The following is a 13,744-nucleotide window of genomic DNA, read 5'->3' as shown; positions in this document are numbered from 1 at the left end:
CCTAGATCATGATCGAACACGCTAAATGGCAGGCTCGGAGAGAAGCTCTCGAGGAGGTCAGTGCTCAAGGCTTCGATGTTGGGGCCGAGATTGAAGTTGCTAGGGCGGAGTAAAACAAGGCTCGAAGACTGGCCTTCCCTAAGGAAGACCCCGATAGCTCGAGCGAATCTGAAGGTGAGGAAGATGTCGAGAACGCGGCCTCCGATGAAGATCAAGCTATTTAGGACCTTTGGTAGTTGTTGTTTTTTCTTTTGAGACTGCTTTCGATTTTTGTAAAGAACTTCCTTTGGGACGAGTTGCCTTTGTACAAGATTTGTATAAAAAATTTCTCCATTTGAAGCAAAATAGCCTTTTACGTTTGATATGTAGTCTCCAATTCGGGGCAATAGTTTAAATCTGAATTGCATAGCCTTCGATTTTTGTGGATAGTCCCCCCGTTTATTGAGCTCGGATTAAGGTAGCCTTCAAGCTTTAATGGTTAAATGTGTGTTTGTTCGAACTCGAATTAACGTAACCCTTAGGCTTAATAGTCGAGTGAGTGTTCGCCCGAACTCGAAGTAATGTAGCACTTAGGCTGAATGGTCGAGTGAGTGTTTACCCGAACTCGAAGTAATGTAGCCCTTGAGCTTAATGGTCGAGTGAGTGTTTGCTCGAACTTGAGGTAATGTGTAGCCCTTAGGCTCAATAGTTGAGTGAGTGTTGGCTCGAACTCGAAGTAATGAGTAGCCCTTGGGTTTAGTAGTCGAGTGAGTGTTTGTCCGAACTCGAAGTAATGTAGCCCTTGGGCTTCATAGTCGAGTGAGAATGATTTCTCGAACTCGAAATAAGAATAGCCCTTAGGCTTAGTGGTCGAGTGAGGACTTGCTCGAACTCGAAATAAGGTAGCCCTTGGGCTTCGTAGTCGAGTGAGAATGATTTCTCGAACTCGAAATAAGAATAGCCCTTAGGCTTAGTGGTCGAGCGAGTGTTTGCCCGAACTCGAAGTATGTAGCCCTTAGGCTTAATGGTCGAGTGAGTGTTTGGCGAAACTCGAAGTAATGAGTAGCCCTTAGTAGTCGAGTGAGAATGATTTCTCCAACTCGAAATAAGAATAGCCCTTAGGCTTAGTGGTCGAGTGAGGACTTGCTCGAACTAGAAATAAGGTAGCCCTTAGGATTTATGGTCGAGTGAGTGTTTGCCCGAACTCGAAGTAATGTAGCCCTTAGGCTTAATGGTCGAGTGAATATTTGCTCGAACTCGAAGTAATGAGTAGCCATTGGGCTTAGTAGTCGAGTGAGAATGATTTCTCGGACTCAAAATAATAATAGCCCTTAGGCTTAGTGGTCGAGTGAGGACTTGCTCGAACTCGAAATAAGGTAGCCCTTGGGCTTCGTAGTCGAGTGAGAATGATTTCTCGAACTCGAAATAAGAATAGCCCTTAGGCTTAGTGGTTGAGTGAGGACTTGCTCGAACTTGAAATAAGGTAGCCCTTGGGCTTTATGGTCAAGTGAGTGTTTTGCTCGAACTCGAATCAATGTAGCCCTTAGGCTTTATGGTCGAGTGAGTGTTTACTCGAGCTCGAAGTAATGTAGCCCTTGGGCTTCGTAGTCGAGTGAGAATGGTTTCTTGAACTCGAATTAATGGCAGCCCTTGGGCTCGATAGATAATCCTCGAGTGAGAATGATTGCTCGAGCTCGAGTTAGGGTATCCCTTAGGCTTTATAGTCGAGTGAGGATTTGCTCAAACTCGAAATAAGAACGAAATAGAGGAATTTTTCTGGGATATAAGATATCGGTAAAGAAGAATTTTTCCTTTATAAGTCATTATACATGTGTTCATGTTTTGTGTCAGGGCTCGGGCCAACTACATGGGCATGGCTCGTTTGACCATTTGGCCTTTGCAATTTTTCATGTCGAGACCCTGTTGCCATGAAGTAACGAAGTAACTTTCTTGCACCGAACTTGATAATCATCGTTGATATATTCGATGAAAATGCCCCCAGTATTCGAGGTTGATTGTAAGGAGGCCTCAGATACTGTTGAATTGTTCCAAGTTAGCACGATCAATGGTTGTCTCATTAAAAACCTTGCCGAAAAACTCATTTGGGACAAAAACCGGTCTAAGCGAAAAAGAGTGCAACACGTGCTTGCAGGCCTAAAGACTTCGAGTTGAATAATCCATCCTTGTTTTTGGTCGAACACCTGCAAGGGTTAGTTTCGAAATATAATTGAACATGGGAGGGTCGTACCTTAGCAGTAGTGTCGTTTTAGGTGTGACACGTTCCAATTGCTTGGTAGTTGATTGTCGTTTATCACATCGAACTTGTAGGATTTCCACTATACGACCGGTATCGGTCCCTGATTGGCTTTTGTTCTCGGTTGATGTCCCTTTTAATAACGGACCCAGAACCCAACTGGTCGTCTTCGACTCTAATCTTTGATTGATACCGATTATGAACATCGACCCGGGTAACAGTTAGGTACTCGATCAGGTTTTGCTTCAACCGTCGTGAAGCTATCGAGCTTCGTTCGTCCAGACCTTGAGTGAAAGCTTGAACAACCCAATCGTCTGTGACTGGTGGTAGGTCCATTCGCTCCATTTGGAAACGAGATACGAATTCTCTTAGCATCTCGTTATCTTTTTGTCTTACCTTGAAAATGTCCGACTTCTTGGTCTCGACCTTTATGGCTCCAGCATGTGCTTTTACGAAAGAATCTGCAAGCATAGCAAAAGAATCAATAGAGTTATACGGTAAATTATGATACCATATAATTGCTCATTTTGATAGGGTTTCACCGAATTTTTTCAATAATACAGATTCGATCTCGTTGTCTTCTAGATCGTTCCCTTTAATGGCATATGTGTAAGAGGTGACGTGTTCGTTGGGGTCGGTCGTTCCATTGTATTTAGGAATTTCGGGCATGCGAAACTTCTTGGGGATCGGTTTTGGAGCTACACTCGGGGGGAAGGGCTTTTGTACGCATTTTTTGGAATCCAAGCCTTTCAGTATCGGTGGAGCCCCCGGGATCTGATCAACCCTGGAGTTATACATTTTCACCCTTTTGTCATTTACTTCAATCCTCATTTCTCCTGACTCTATTCGTTTTGTCAGTTCCTCAAGCATCTTAACAATTTCGGGATTAGTCCCCGACTCTTGCTCATTTAATCTTACTACAACTGGCCGAATTTTGTGGGTGATTTCTTGGGGTGGATTGGGCTCCATCCTGGTCGGTGCTTGTGTTTGGCTCTGCAATTGGACTATTGCTACTTGTTGAGCTTGTAACATTTCTAAAATCATAAGTAAGTTGATTCCGTTTTCCTCAGCGTTTTGGGTACTTTGAGCTGCAGATCGAGTTCCACCATGAATGCTATTTCCAGAGCCGGAACGTTAGTTTGCCTCGATGGCCACATGTGAATTAACGTCTATTGGCTCTTCGATCCGAGCTCCAACGAGATCGACGAGTGGCCTTCCACCCCCGGGGGTTAAGTTGTTGTTCTCATCTTGAAGGCCAACTTCGTTGTCGATAGGTAGAACCATTAGTTGAGAATTCGTCGTTTTCAACCTGAAATCAAAGATACTTCCAAGAGCAAGTGTAAAATAGTGTGTTTCACAGAGATCCATACCAAATAACCACTATTATCCTTAGCCCCACGGTGGGTACCAAACTATTTACCCGAAAAACGGATAGAGTTTAATTTATACGTAGTTCTAAGGATACGTAGTATAGCTTGGCACAAATCGAAAAAATGAGTAGAAAAGTATCGAATATTGATTGTAAAAAAGAATGAACTACAAACCAAATTGAGTGGAGAATGATCTATAAACAAGCAAGAGGAATCAATGTACAAAGCCTACAAAATGATAATCTCTACTGTATTTCTCTGTGAATATCAATAATCTTTTCAATATGGGAGTATGTAAATGCCTCCATGTTCCCCCTTTACAAAAATGATAGCCACTCCTCTTATAGTGGGGGAATCCTACTTTGGATATAATTAAAAATATATAGTGAATATCATATGATAGATTAATTAATTGACTTTTTCTTAATTCCCGCAGAGATTCTCTCCCTTAGTGCAGCTATAACGGCTCTTGTCTCTTAGCTCGATCTTGCCCGGACTTGGTAGTGGTCGATCTCCATGTTTCGAGCTCGATATTGACTCGGGCTCAGAATTGACTCGGGCCCCGACTCTTGAGCTCGATCATCTGGCTTCGGATCTCATCTCAATATTATGAAGACGACCTTCGGTCCATTATGTTCCAATCTTGACTAATTATACGAAGGTCGAAACCGGTTTTGAACGTATAAATACTTATCATTTTCTGATGTCGATTACTTTGATAGTTGAAATTTTGGAAATACAGTAATTCTTATTACTCTAAAAGAGAATTTTTTTTACTTCCTTCATTAGTAAACATAACTAATTTTTCTTTACAAATATTACAACTTTTACTTCATATTACTTGTTTTAAGCAACGTGTTAACATTAATTTCACTCTTTTTACTACTAAATTATATTCTACCCTTTGTATAGTTAATATCTTCTTTATACCTAATATCAACTTAAATTATTTTTTATGAGAGTGTTTTTCACTCAAACTGTAAACCTACACACCGTTGCCCCATATAATCGGTAAAGCTAAAGCGTCTGTATCAAAGGGTCTGTATCTTTTGCTCCAAAAATGGCGGCGCACCTTGTCTCTCAAATCTCTCCATCACTTCCCAAATCTCTCAAATACCCTTCAAACCCAAAGCTCTCATTTTTCAATCCCCTTTTACCACTGAAACCCATCTCAAGATATTTAAGCAGAGCTGCTGTATCAGCTTCCGAACCCCAAACTCAGAAATTTCAGCACTGTTTCAAGAAATCTGGAGATGGGTTTTTGTATTGTGAGGGTGTTAAGGTTGAAGATGTTATGGAAACTGTGGAAAGAAGGCCTTTTTATTTGTATAGTAAGCCCCAAATTACTAGGAACGTTGAGGCTTATAAGGCTGCTTTAGAGGGATTGAATTCGATTATTGGTTATGCTATTAAGGCCAATAATAATCTCAAGATTTTGGAACATTTGAGAGGGCTTGGTTGTGGGGCTGTTTTGGTTAGTGGGAATGAGCTCAAGTTGGCTCTTCTTGCTGGATTTGATCCTACCAAGTAATATTCCTATAGTTCAGAATCTTTGTTTCTTGATAATCCTGTTAATTTGTGCTATATCCTAATACAATATACCAGCATTCATTAATTTGTAGCATATTTGCAAAACCTTCAAATTTGCTTCATTGAATGAAGTTTGGTTGTTCGTCAAAGTTACCCGGTTCATGTTCTGGCTGGAATAGTTTAGGCGTGCGCAAGCTATCCCGGACAGCCATCATTTTAAAAAAAGGATAGGTTCGAGTTCCAACTAGACACGCAGGTGAGTGTAAATGGAGTAACATGGTCAATGAGGATTCATATAGCTGACCCCAATTTGTTTGGGACTGAGGCGTAGTAGTAGTTGTTTGAATAAACTATGGTGTAAGATAGGCTCGAGTTGCAACTACACACTCGGTTGGGAGGTTCACCCAACACCTGTGCTACACGGTCATCAGGAAATATGAAAAAGAAAAAGAGAACCTTGGTATAAGATTGGAGAATGGGATGTTATTCCAGTAGTTAATTCTTACTCATTTGCTTGGTGATAGCGGGTATTTTCTAGTTTTCTGGTGCTGAATCAGTACTAGGTTATTCAGTACTAGGTGTATACATGTTATGCCCATAATAGACAAATCTGTCCTGTGCGTTGGCCTAATGCCCACAATATTGTTGGAAATCAAAAAGAATTTCTTGTGGTTACATTAGTGTGTATTGTACCGAGAAGAAATTGTTACTGAAAGAACCCTGATTTATCGTACAAACCTGTTACCATTTCAAAACAATATACCCATACAAACGTTCCTAGCTTACCCAGCTACAAATATGATGCCTTTATCATGAACTCTGTTGCTCTCCTTTACGCGTTAGATCAGACCTAAAAATTCAAACTCTTCCTAGACTAACTACAATAAAGGTTATTCCTTACAAAGTTAGTTGGTGAGTATACTTTCTTCTTTTATTTATCTTGGACGCTGTGATGTATTTATAAACTTTAGAAGTATTTGCAGAGGAGCAAAAACTGAAAAGTGAAATCTATCCTCTTTGTTTTATATAGACTTGTTTTTTCCTCCTATACTTTTTAGCTTAAGGGGATTTCTGCTCATTTGGCCACTCACCGTTACATTGTATTAAGCTGATTCAACAACTTTTCTAGCATAGGTGTATTTTTAATGGAAATGGGAAGCTGTTGGAGGACCTAGTGCTAGCTGCCCAAGAAGGTGTATTTGTAAACATCGACAGTGAATTTGACTTGGATAACATTGTAGCAGCTGCAAGGATTTCTGGGAAGAAGGTTAACGTGCTACTCAGGATTAATCCAGATGTGGATCCTCAGGTATTCACACTCCAGCATATGAAACCTTGAGTTATTGTAATGCTTAGATGTCTGCTTATAACCTTGAGTTATTGTAATGCTTAGATGTCTGCTTATTCCACTACAATATCTGCGTGCCTCAGCATAGGAAGATGTGGAGGTCGAGTATTAGGGTTGTAGGTTAGGAGGTAGTTGAGTCGTGCCTTACTTCGTACCATTGTGGGACTAGCCATGTAGGGTTTTTGTCTAAGATAGCTATTGGCAATGTTGTGGCTTACTATTTCGCTTTTCAGTGCATGTCCTATTTACTAGCTATCGCTTTTGCTTTGCATCTTTCTTCTAGATTTCATGGTGTTCCTATTTTTCTTATGATTGTTGTGGTGATACTAATATTTACTAATATTGTCTCCGTTTGCTTTGCATCTTTCTTCTGGATTTCATGGTGTTCCTATTTATCCTATGATTGTTGTTGTGATACTAATATTGTTTCCTTTTTGTCATTTTGTCATTTTGTCTTTTTATTTTTTTGAGCCGAGGGTCTTTCGGAAACAGCCTCTCTACTCCTTCGGGGTAGGGGTAAGGTCTGCGTACACACTACCCTCCCCAGACCCCATTAGTGGGATTTTACTGGGTTGTTGTTGTTGTTGTTGTATTACTAACATGTCAACATGATCAGGCTAGTGCTTTAGATAATTTGACTTTCACGTCTAGAGAAAGAAAATAACAATTACATTAATCAAAAACCTCGAATGGTCTGCTCTTTGTTCATTGATCTTCAGCTTATTTGACAGCCGGATGTCCCTAAAAAATCAAGTTCATTCTTTTGTTGCATAATGTTACAGTGAAGTTAAACATATGATATTTCAGTTCAGCATGCCGTCATTGATCCTGCTCTTAGTTTTTTTTTCCTTCTTTTTTTTCGATTGGCATTCTGCTGTCATCTAATAAAATCATAAATATACCTGTTAGAGAGTTATTTTTATAAACCTATTCGTTTGAACTTTTCAAACAATCAATCACGTACTCTTTCCACGAGTACATGATGCTTGGTTCAAGTTCAATTTAGATTACAGCTCTTTTTGGATCGAAGTTGATCCAGAAAAGGAGGATTTCAAGTTTTGCCAACTAATAATACAACATCAATAAAAATTTGATTCCACTAAATTTGGATTTTGAAGTTGCCAAACATCTAGTAATATTTCATACTGGCTGATGAATCACGATGCTAGTAATCAATTTTGAACTGACTTCTTGATTGGGCTAGGTTCATCCTTATGTTGCCACTGGAAATAAGAGCTCCAAATTTGGCATCAGAAATGAAAAGCTTCAATGGTTTCTAGATGCTGTCAAGGCACATCCGCAGGAATTGAAACTTGTTGGAGCTCATTGTCATCTTGGGTCAACTATCACCAAGGTAATATTATGATTGTTTGCATTTAGTTTCTATAACATAAATTGGTCTACTCTGTTGAACTTCTCTGCGCTTCTGTATTTGGATGTTGACTTGGCTGTTTAGTATCTATAGTTGGATGTAGTACCAATGGAAATGTGACTCATAACATCCTCTAATGCTTTATTGGGTGTCATATATTTGGTGGCTGACATTTCCTTGTTGCCATTTATAGCCTGTTTGGCCAAGCTGAAAAAATCAGCTTATTTTGAGAAGTGCTTTTTTCAAAAGTGCTTCTGAAAAAGGTACTTTTGGAGAGAAGCAGATTGTGTTTGGTTAATCACTCTGAAAAGCACTTTTGAGCAATAATTTGTGTTTGGCCAAGCTTTTCAAAAAGTGCTTTTAAGTATCAAATTACGAATAAGGATATGAATAAATTTACTTAATAATTAATATTATAAGTAAATAAATAATCTCAAAAATTTGTTATTACAACAATAATTAAATCCTTTTATTTTATTTAAGTAAAATATGGAAATAAAATTAAAAAGTACTTTAATTCTTTTAATATTATTCAAATATATTAAAAATCATTCAACAAATATAAAAGCATTCACCCCTAAAGTCACTATATATTAGAAAACTATCCTAAAAATAAGAAGAAATACTTATACATTAATATCCTAAGTATTAGATTTAACGGTTATTTTGGTATATACTATATTTTGTTAAGGGTATTTATTGTAAGAAGAAAAGTCAAAACTGCTTCTACTTCTTCTTTTGGGAAAAAACTACTTTTTTCTGCTTCTAGAAACTAATTCTGCTTCTTCCAAACGCATTTTTCCCCCCATAAAAGCTTGGCCAAACACCTTAAGTTAAGAAAAAAAGTGCTTTTGAAAAAAAAACCCTTTTGGCCTTTGGAGATGCTTGGCCAAACAGGCTATTAGTCAGCGCTAAATGATATGTTTCAAATTTTAGTTCATTACAACTTGTTCATTAATACTCCCCTGCTCCATTTGTTGGTGGAGCCATATGCTATGTTTCTATCTAGGCGTCTTGGACATTGGATACCATATGTAGCTGATCCTTTAGGGGTTGTTTGGTTGGGAAAGTTTCCCATGATTAATTATCCCGGGATTGTTATCCCACTCTCCCATTGGGATAAAAATAATACTATAATTCCTGGATTAGTTATACTGCGATTTTATCCCAACCAAACGTGAGATAAACTCATCTCAAACCGGATTAATTATCCTTTATCCCTTGTACCAAACGAGCCCTTACGGTGTTGTCAAAGGCTCATTTGAGGCGCGCTTAAGCTCTGGAGCTCAGAGAAGCTTAGGGTAGGCGCTTCGCCTCACTTAGGTTGCACTTCAGGCCAAGCCATTAAGGTGTATGGCTCATTGCCCATAAGTTCTATCTTGAACAGTGTGGTACTAAACAATAAATATGATTGGCAAAAAAGATATATTAATTGTTATGGAAATCACTATGAATGAAGTTGTTACTTTTTTCTTGCATTACATATATATTTTTATTCTTTTCTTCCTCGCGCCTTTATTAATAAGACCACGCTTTAATTGCACATTGCGCTTAAAGCTGCGATAGACTTGGAGTGCTTTTTGCCTTTTGACAACTTTGATCCTTTAATGGTTTTGTACTTCCTTTCTCTTTAAAAATATGTTGTTATATGTAATATATGTTTTGGAAAATAATATTCTTTATATAGAAAATGTAATATCTCAATGGTGGATGACATTCCTCCCTATGGTTTGCTGACCTAAAACTTTGTCTTTTCCAGGTAGACATTTTTCGAGATGCAGCTGTCTTGATGGTGAACTACATTGATGAAATTCGATCCCAAGGATTTGAAATCAATTACCTGAACATTGGAGGTGGCTTAGGAATTGATTACTATCATTCTGGAGCTGTCCTTCCGTCACCTAGAGATCTTATTGATACGGTAAAGTTTCCACCTCCTATAAGATATATGACATCTGCCGGGTGTTTTTAGTAGAGTGATTTGCCTTAAGATCGGTTCTTAGTAGTAATGACCAATGTTTTAAAAGGCGTGGGCGTAAGGCGAGGCGTTTTACATATGCCTCAGCGAGGCGTACGGCCCGTAGGTATTTAATTTTTAATATTTTATAAAATAATATAATTACAGTAAATGATAAATTACATAAAAACTGAAGAAAACTATAAATATGTGAATATATATATATATATATATATATATATATCAGTGCTCCATCCCCACAAAAATCTAGTCAAAACAATCTATTATACGTTACTTAGAAGCACAAGTAACTTGAGTCGAAAAGAATAAAGTTTTCTACATGGAGTAACAAAAAGGATGACTAACCTGTAATTTGAACTTTGAACTTGCTGCGATGAAGTAGAATAGAGTTCTCTTTGTATTGGTAAATTTTTTTTGAATATTCGTTGCTTTTGGGAGATAGCCGACTAGCGGACAAGATAAAGAATTGGGAAAGACCATGAATTAGGGCTTTAAATTTAATACTTTTTAGTTCCTTTTTAAAACTTTTGAGTAATTACCAAGCTGAATTTTGAGAATTTGGGTATTATACGAAGGACTTATTCAACAAATTTTGTTTTAATTTGAAAAACTCTCTGGGGCTTACGCCTCACTAAAAAACGCGCCTTAAACTCCCAGGCGTACGCCCAAAAGTGTTGGGCGTACGCCTCTTGAGACTTTCGCCCCACACCATCGCCTCAAGGCGTTTTTGGTGCACCTCCCCCAGGGCTCGCCCCGAAAACTCTTTTAAAACACGGGTAATGACAGTTAAAGCTAGTGCTCAAACTGTGGGCGTCACCTGTGATTGCGTTGACACTTGCCGCTTTCATGGTACTGCAGGTCCGAGAATTAGTCCTCTCACGGAAGCTCAATCTCATTATTGAACCCGGAAGATCACTAATTGCAAACACATGCTGTTTGGTTAACAGAGTTACTGGAGTTAAAACCAATGGGACCAAAAACTTTATTGTGATTGATGGTAGCATGGCAGAGCTTATACGTCCAAGTCTTTATGATGCTTATCAGGTGAGGTTGCCAAATACTTTCTTTGCAGCTATCAGAGTATTAACTATATATAATAACTTTTGTCTCAGTAAGCTATTTAGCTGGGTACTGTTCTTCTGTTAGCATATTCAGACAATTCCCCTTTCCCTTTATCTTTATTCATGATCCTCCCCCCAAAACCCCACCAAACTCCCCCACCCAAATAAAATAAAAAGATCCCCCGGCCCCTTCTCCTTTCTCTTATGTTCTCCTATTCTTTGGTGGTGGATTTAGCTATGAATTTGCTTCCCAAGGTGTTTACTTAAAATGTTTGCACTGAAGAAATTGTATGATGTGCTTACCTATGTTACCCGGACTCGCCGAAAATGTAGGCGGGTGCGTGTCAGATCCTTCAAAAGTAGGACATTTTTGAAGGATCCGACACGGGCGCGGCAGCATTTTGGAGAGTCCATGCAACATAGGTGCTTACTCCAAAAATAAACGGTTGGTTCTTGTTTTTGTTGCCACCTGTTCGTAGTTATACTCATTGTATGAGCATACAATTTGGACCTACTCATTATTCGAACTATGCATACATGATTTGCTCTTGGTATGGATTTTATTATCTTCGCAACCCTCTTGCTCAGTAAATGATTTTTCGATTGCAGCACATAGAGCTTGTTTCCCCTCCACCTCCAGAAGCTGCGATTTCTAGGTTTGATGTTGTTGGTCCTGTATGTGAATCTGCAGATTTCCTGGGAAAGGACCGGGAACTTCCCGCCCCTACTAGGGTAATTTGTTTTGACCTTTCATAGTCTATTAGAAAAGGACAAAGTTTAGCCTCTCATTTGAGGATTTTTAGTATACTTTATAGTCATACTAACTGTGACATTTGAATTCAGGGCACTGGTCTGGTAGTTCATGATGCAGGAGCTTACTGCATGAGTATGGCATCAACTTACAATCTCAAGATGCGACCACCTGAGTACTGGGTATATTGTCTTAACGTGTTATTAAATTGATGTTCTGCTCCTAATATTTCTTTATGGTGTTACTTTACATTCCTTAATCTATGTTCAAGCCTAGTCATGATGGAAAAAAACTTGGTATTTCTGTCAACGTCGTACCCAAAGTAAAGAGTACATGGTTACACAACAATTAACTTAGTCCTAGATCTTAAGTTAGTATATTTCATTGTCAAGAATTGAGAGTTAAGGTTGCTATATGACTAGTATTTCTGGAGTAGGAATAACCTTGTGGTTACTGGCTAAGCAATCTAATGACAAGATCTATAACTTACACGGCCCTTTGCTTTCCTAAAGACTGCGAAAAATGTCCCTTAAATGCTAGTGGTTTGGTTTTAATAAATGTTGCTCGGAAAGAAGCAGTGCAACTTTCTTTTCGTGTAAGGGGGAATCTGCTCTTTTCTAATGTCCAACACTAACTTGGTGCTCGGCTGGACTTTGTTAATGATATACACAAGATAAGAAGGTCGAGTGCAACTTTTCTACATGTAAGACTGTATTCACTTTCTACGAAGTTATGAGGGTGCTTGAAAACTCTTGTGATTCATTTGTCACTTTGAGTGATTGCTTCAACTTAAATCATTCTGAAAATCTTTTCATTGCAAGCACTATGCCATGATTTATCGGGTTGCTGTATGAAGTTATCGAATTAGCAGCATCGTTTCCCTTGACGTTCACATCCATGGCATTCATCGATCATCTTCAATGTGATTCTATTGGTACAAACTTTTTGAAAACTTAATTCGGATTGCATACTGCTGTTTGTAGGTGGAAGAAGATGGATCAATATCCAAAATCCGGCATGGGGAGACATTTGAAGACCATTTGAGATTCTTTGAGGGTTTGTAAAATCTCTGGTCATTTTAAGCACTTAAAGCATCAGCAAGATGTGAAACTTGGGAATTCCCCTAGTAGTTTTCATCCTGTCATTCTGTACTTTGGATTATTTCAAAATTGGATTTTTGTTACAATTTATGTGTGATGTGATGTGGGATAATGCAAATCCCTCTGGTCTCTTCGCTTATATCTTTCACCCATTATGGACGTTAAATTTTTTTTTAAAACAAAAACTAGCCTAGTTTGGTGTGATTAACACATTTCTTTCTTGTAATTGGTTCTTCATTGGCCTTTCCTAACTAAAATGTATTGCTAAATGTGACCTTAATTTATAATTTTTTTTTATATAAAAAAGGTGACCTTAAAACTAGTTAGTAAACTAAGTTAATTTTACAAGAAATAAAACATTGCGTGTGAAAGTGACGAGCATTAAGACTTTTTAATTAATTTGGAGCAAATATTTGAACAAATTTTAAAGAAAAAGTGTTCATTTTGATCTTTGACAAATTAGTCTTACTAATAATAATAATAATAATAATAATAATTAGTTTCTCATGTTTATGAATATTAATAAATGATAAGTGTGATTGCGATTACTTCTTAAATAAATATAATTTGCATAATATGTAGGATTACTTTCAATAAGTTACGCTTCATTTCAAACTAATAGTCAACTATACAAATCATTTGTATTCATACTGATCTATTGTATTTCAATTTATCATAACTACGAATATAATTTTATATTTGATTGTCAAATTGCCATAACACTTCTTTTTAATTCTAATACTATATTGGTTATACTTATATTTTGATAAACTTTTATAAGCAGAGGTAATGCACGAGATTACTAATTTATCATTTTTATTGTATTTGGAAAAGAAAAAAAGACAAAATTAATAATTTTTAAATGATCTTTTCTTTTACATAATCAATAAAAGAGAAACCTAACTACAAAAAAGTGAAGATTATGCACTACAAACTCAAATTTGTTAGTTGTGAGTTGTGAGTTGTGACTTGTGAGCATGGAGCTTATAGCATTACCCATT

At 37.7% G+C, this 13,744-nt stretch overlaps 1 protein-coding gene across 1 annotated transcript; it reads left to right on the top strand.

The window, feature by feature from the left end:
* Nucleotides 1-4,607: 4,607 nt before the first annotated feature.
* LOC104105537 (diaminopimelate decarboxylase 1, chloroplastic-like) lies at nucleotides 4,608-12,882 on the top strand. Its single transcript, XM_009613879.3, has 8 exons — nucleotides 4,608-5,130; nucleotides 6,268-6,442; nucleotides 7,686-7,835; nucleotides 9,613-9,774; nucleotides 10,690-10,875; nucleotides 11,502-11,624; nucleotides 11,736-11,825; nucleotides 12,627-12,882. Exons 1-8 carry the CDS (start codon nucleotides 4,664-4,666, stop codon nucleotides 12,705-12,707), a joined length of 1,434 nt encoding a protein of 477 aa, XP_009612174.1. The 5' UTR covers nucleotides 4,608-4,663; the 3' UTR covers nucleotides 12,708-12,882.
* The last annotated feature ends 862 nt before the right edge of the window (nucleotides 12,883-13,744 follow it).

Source organism: Nicotiana tomentosiformis, chromosome 1, assembly GCF_000390325.3.
Source record: "Nicotiana tomentosiformis chromosome 1, ASM39032v3, whole genome shotgun sequence".
NCBI classification, from domain to species: Eukaryota; Viridiplantae; Streptophyta; class Magnoliopsida; order Solanales; family Solanaceae; genus Nicotiana; species Nicotiana tomentosiformis.
Note: the sequence above shows the minus strand (reverse complement) of the source record. Positions and strands in the feature narration are given on the sequence as shown.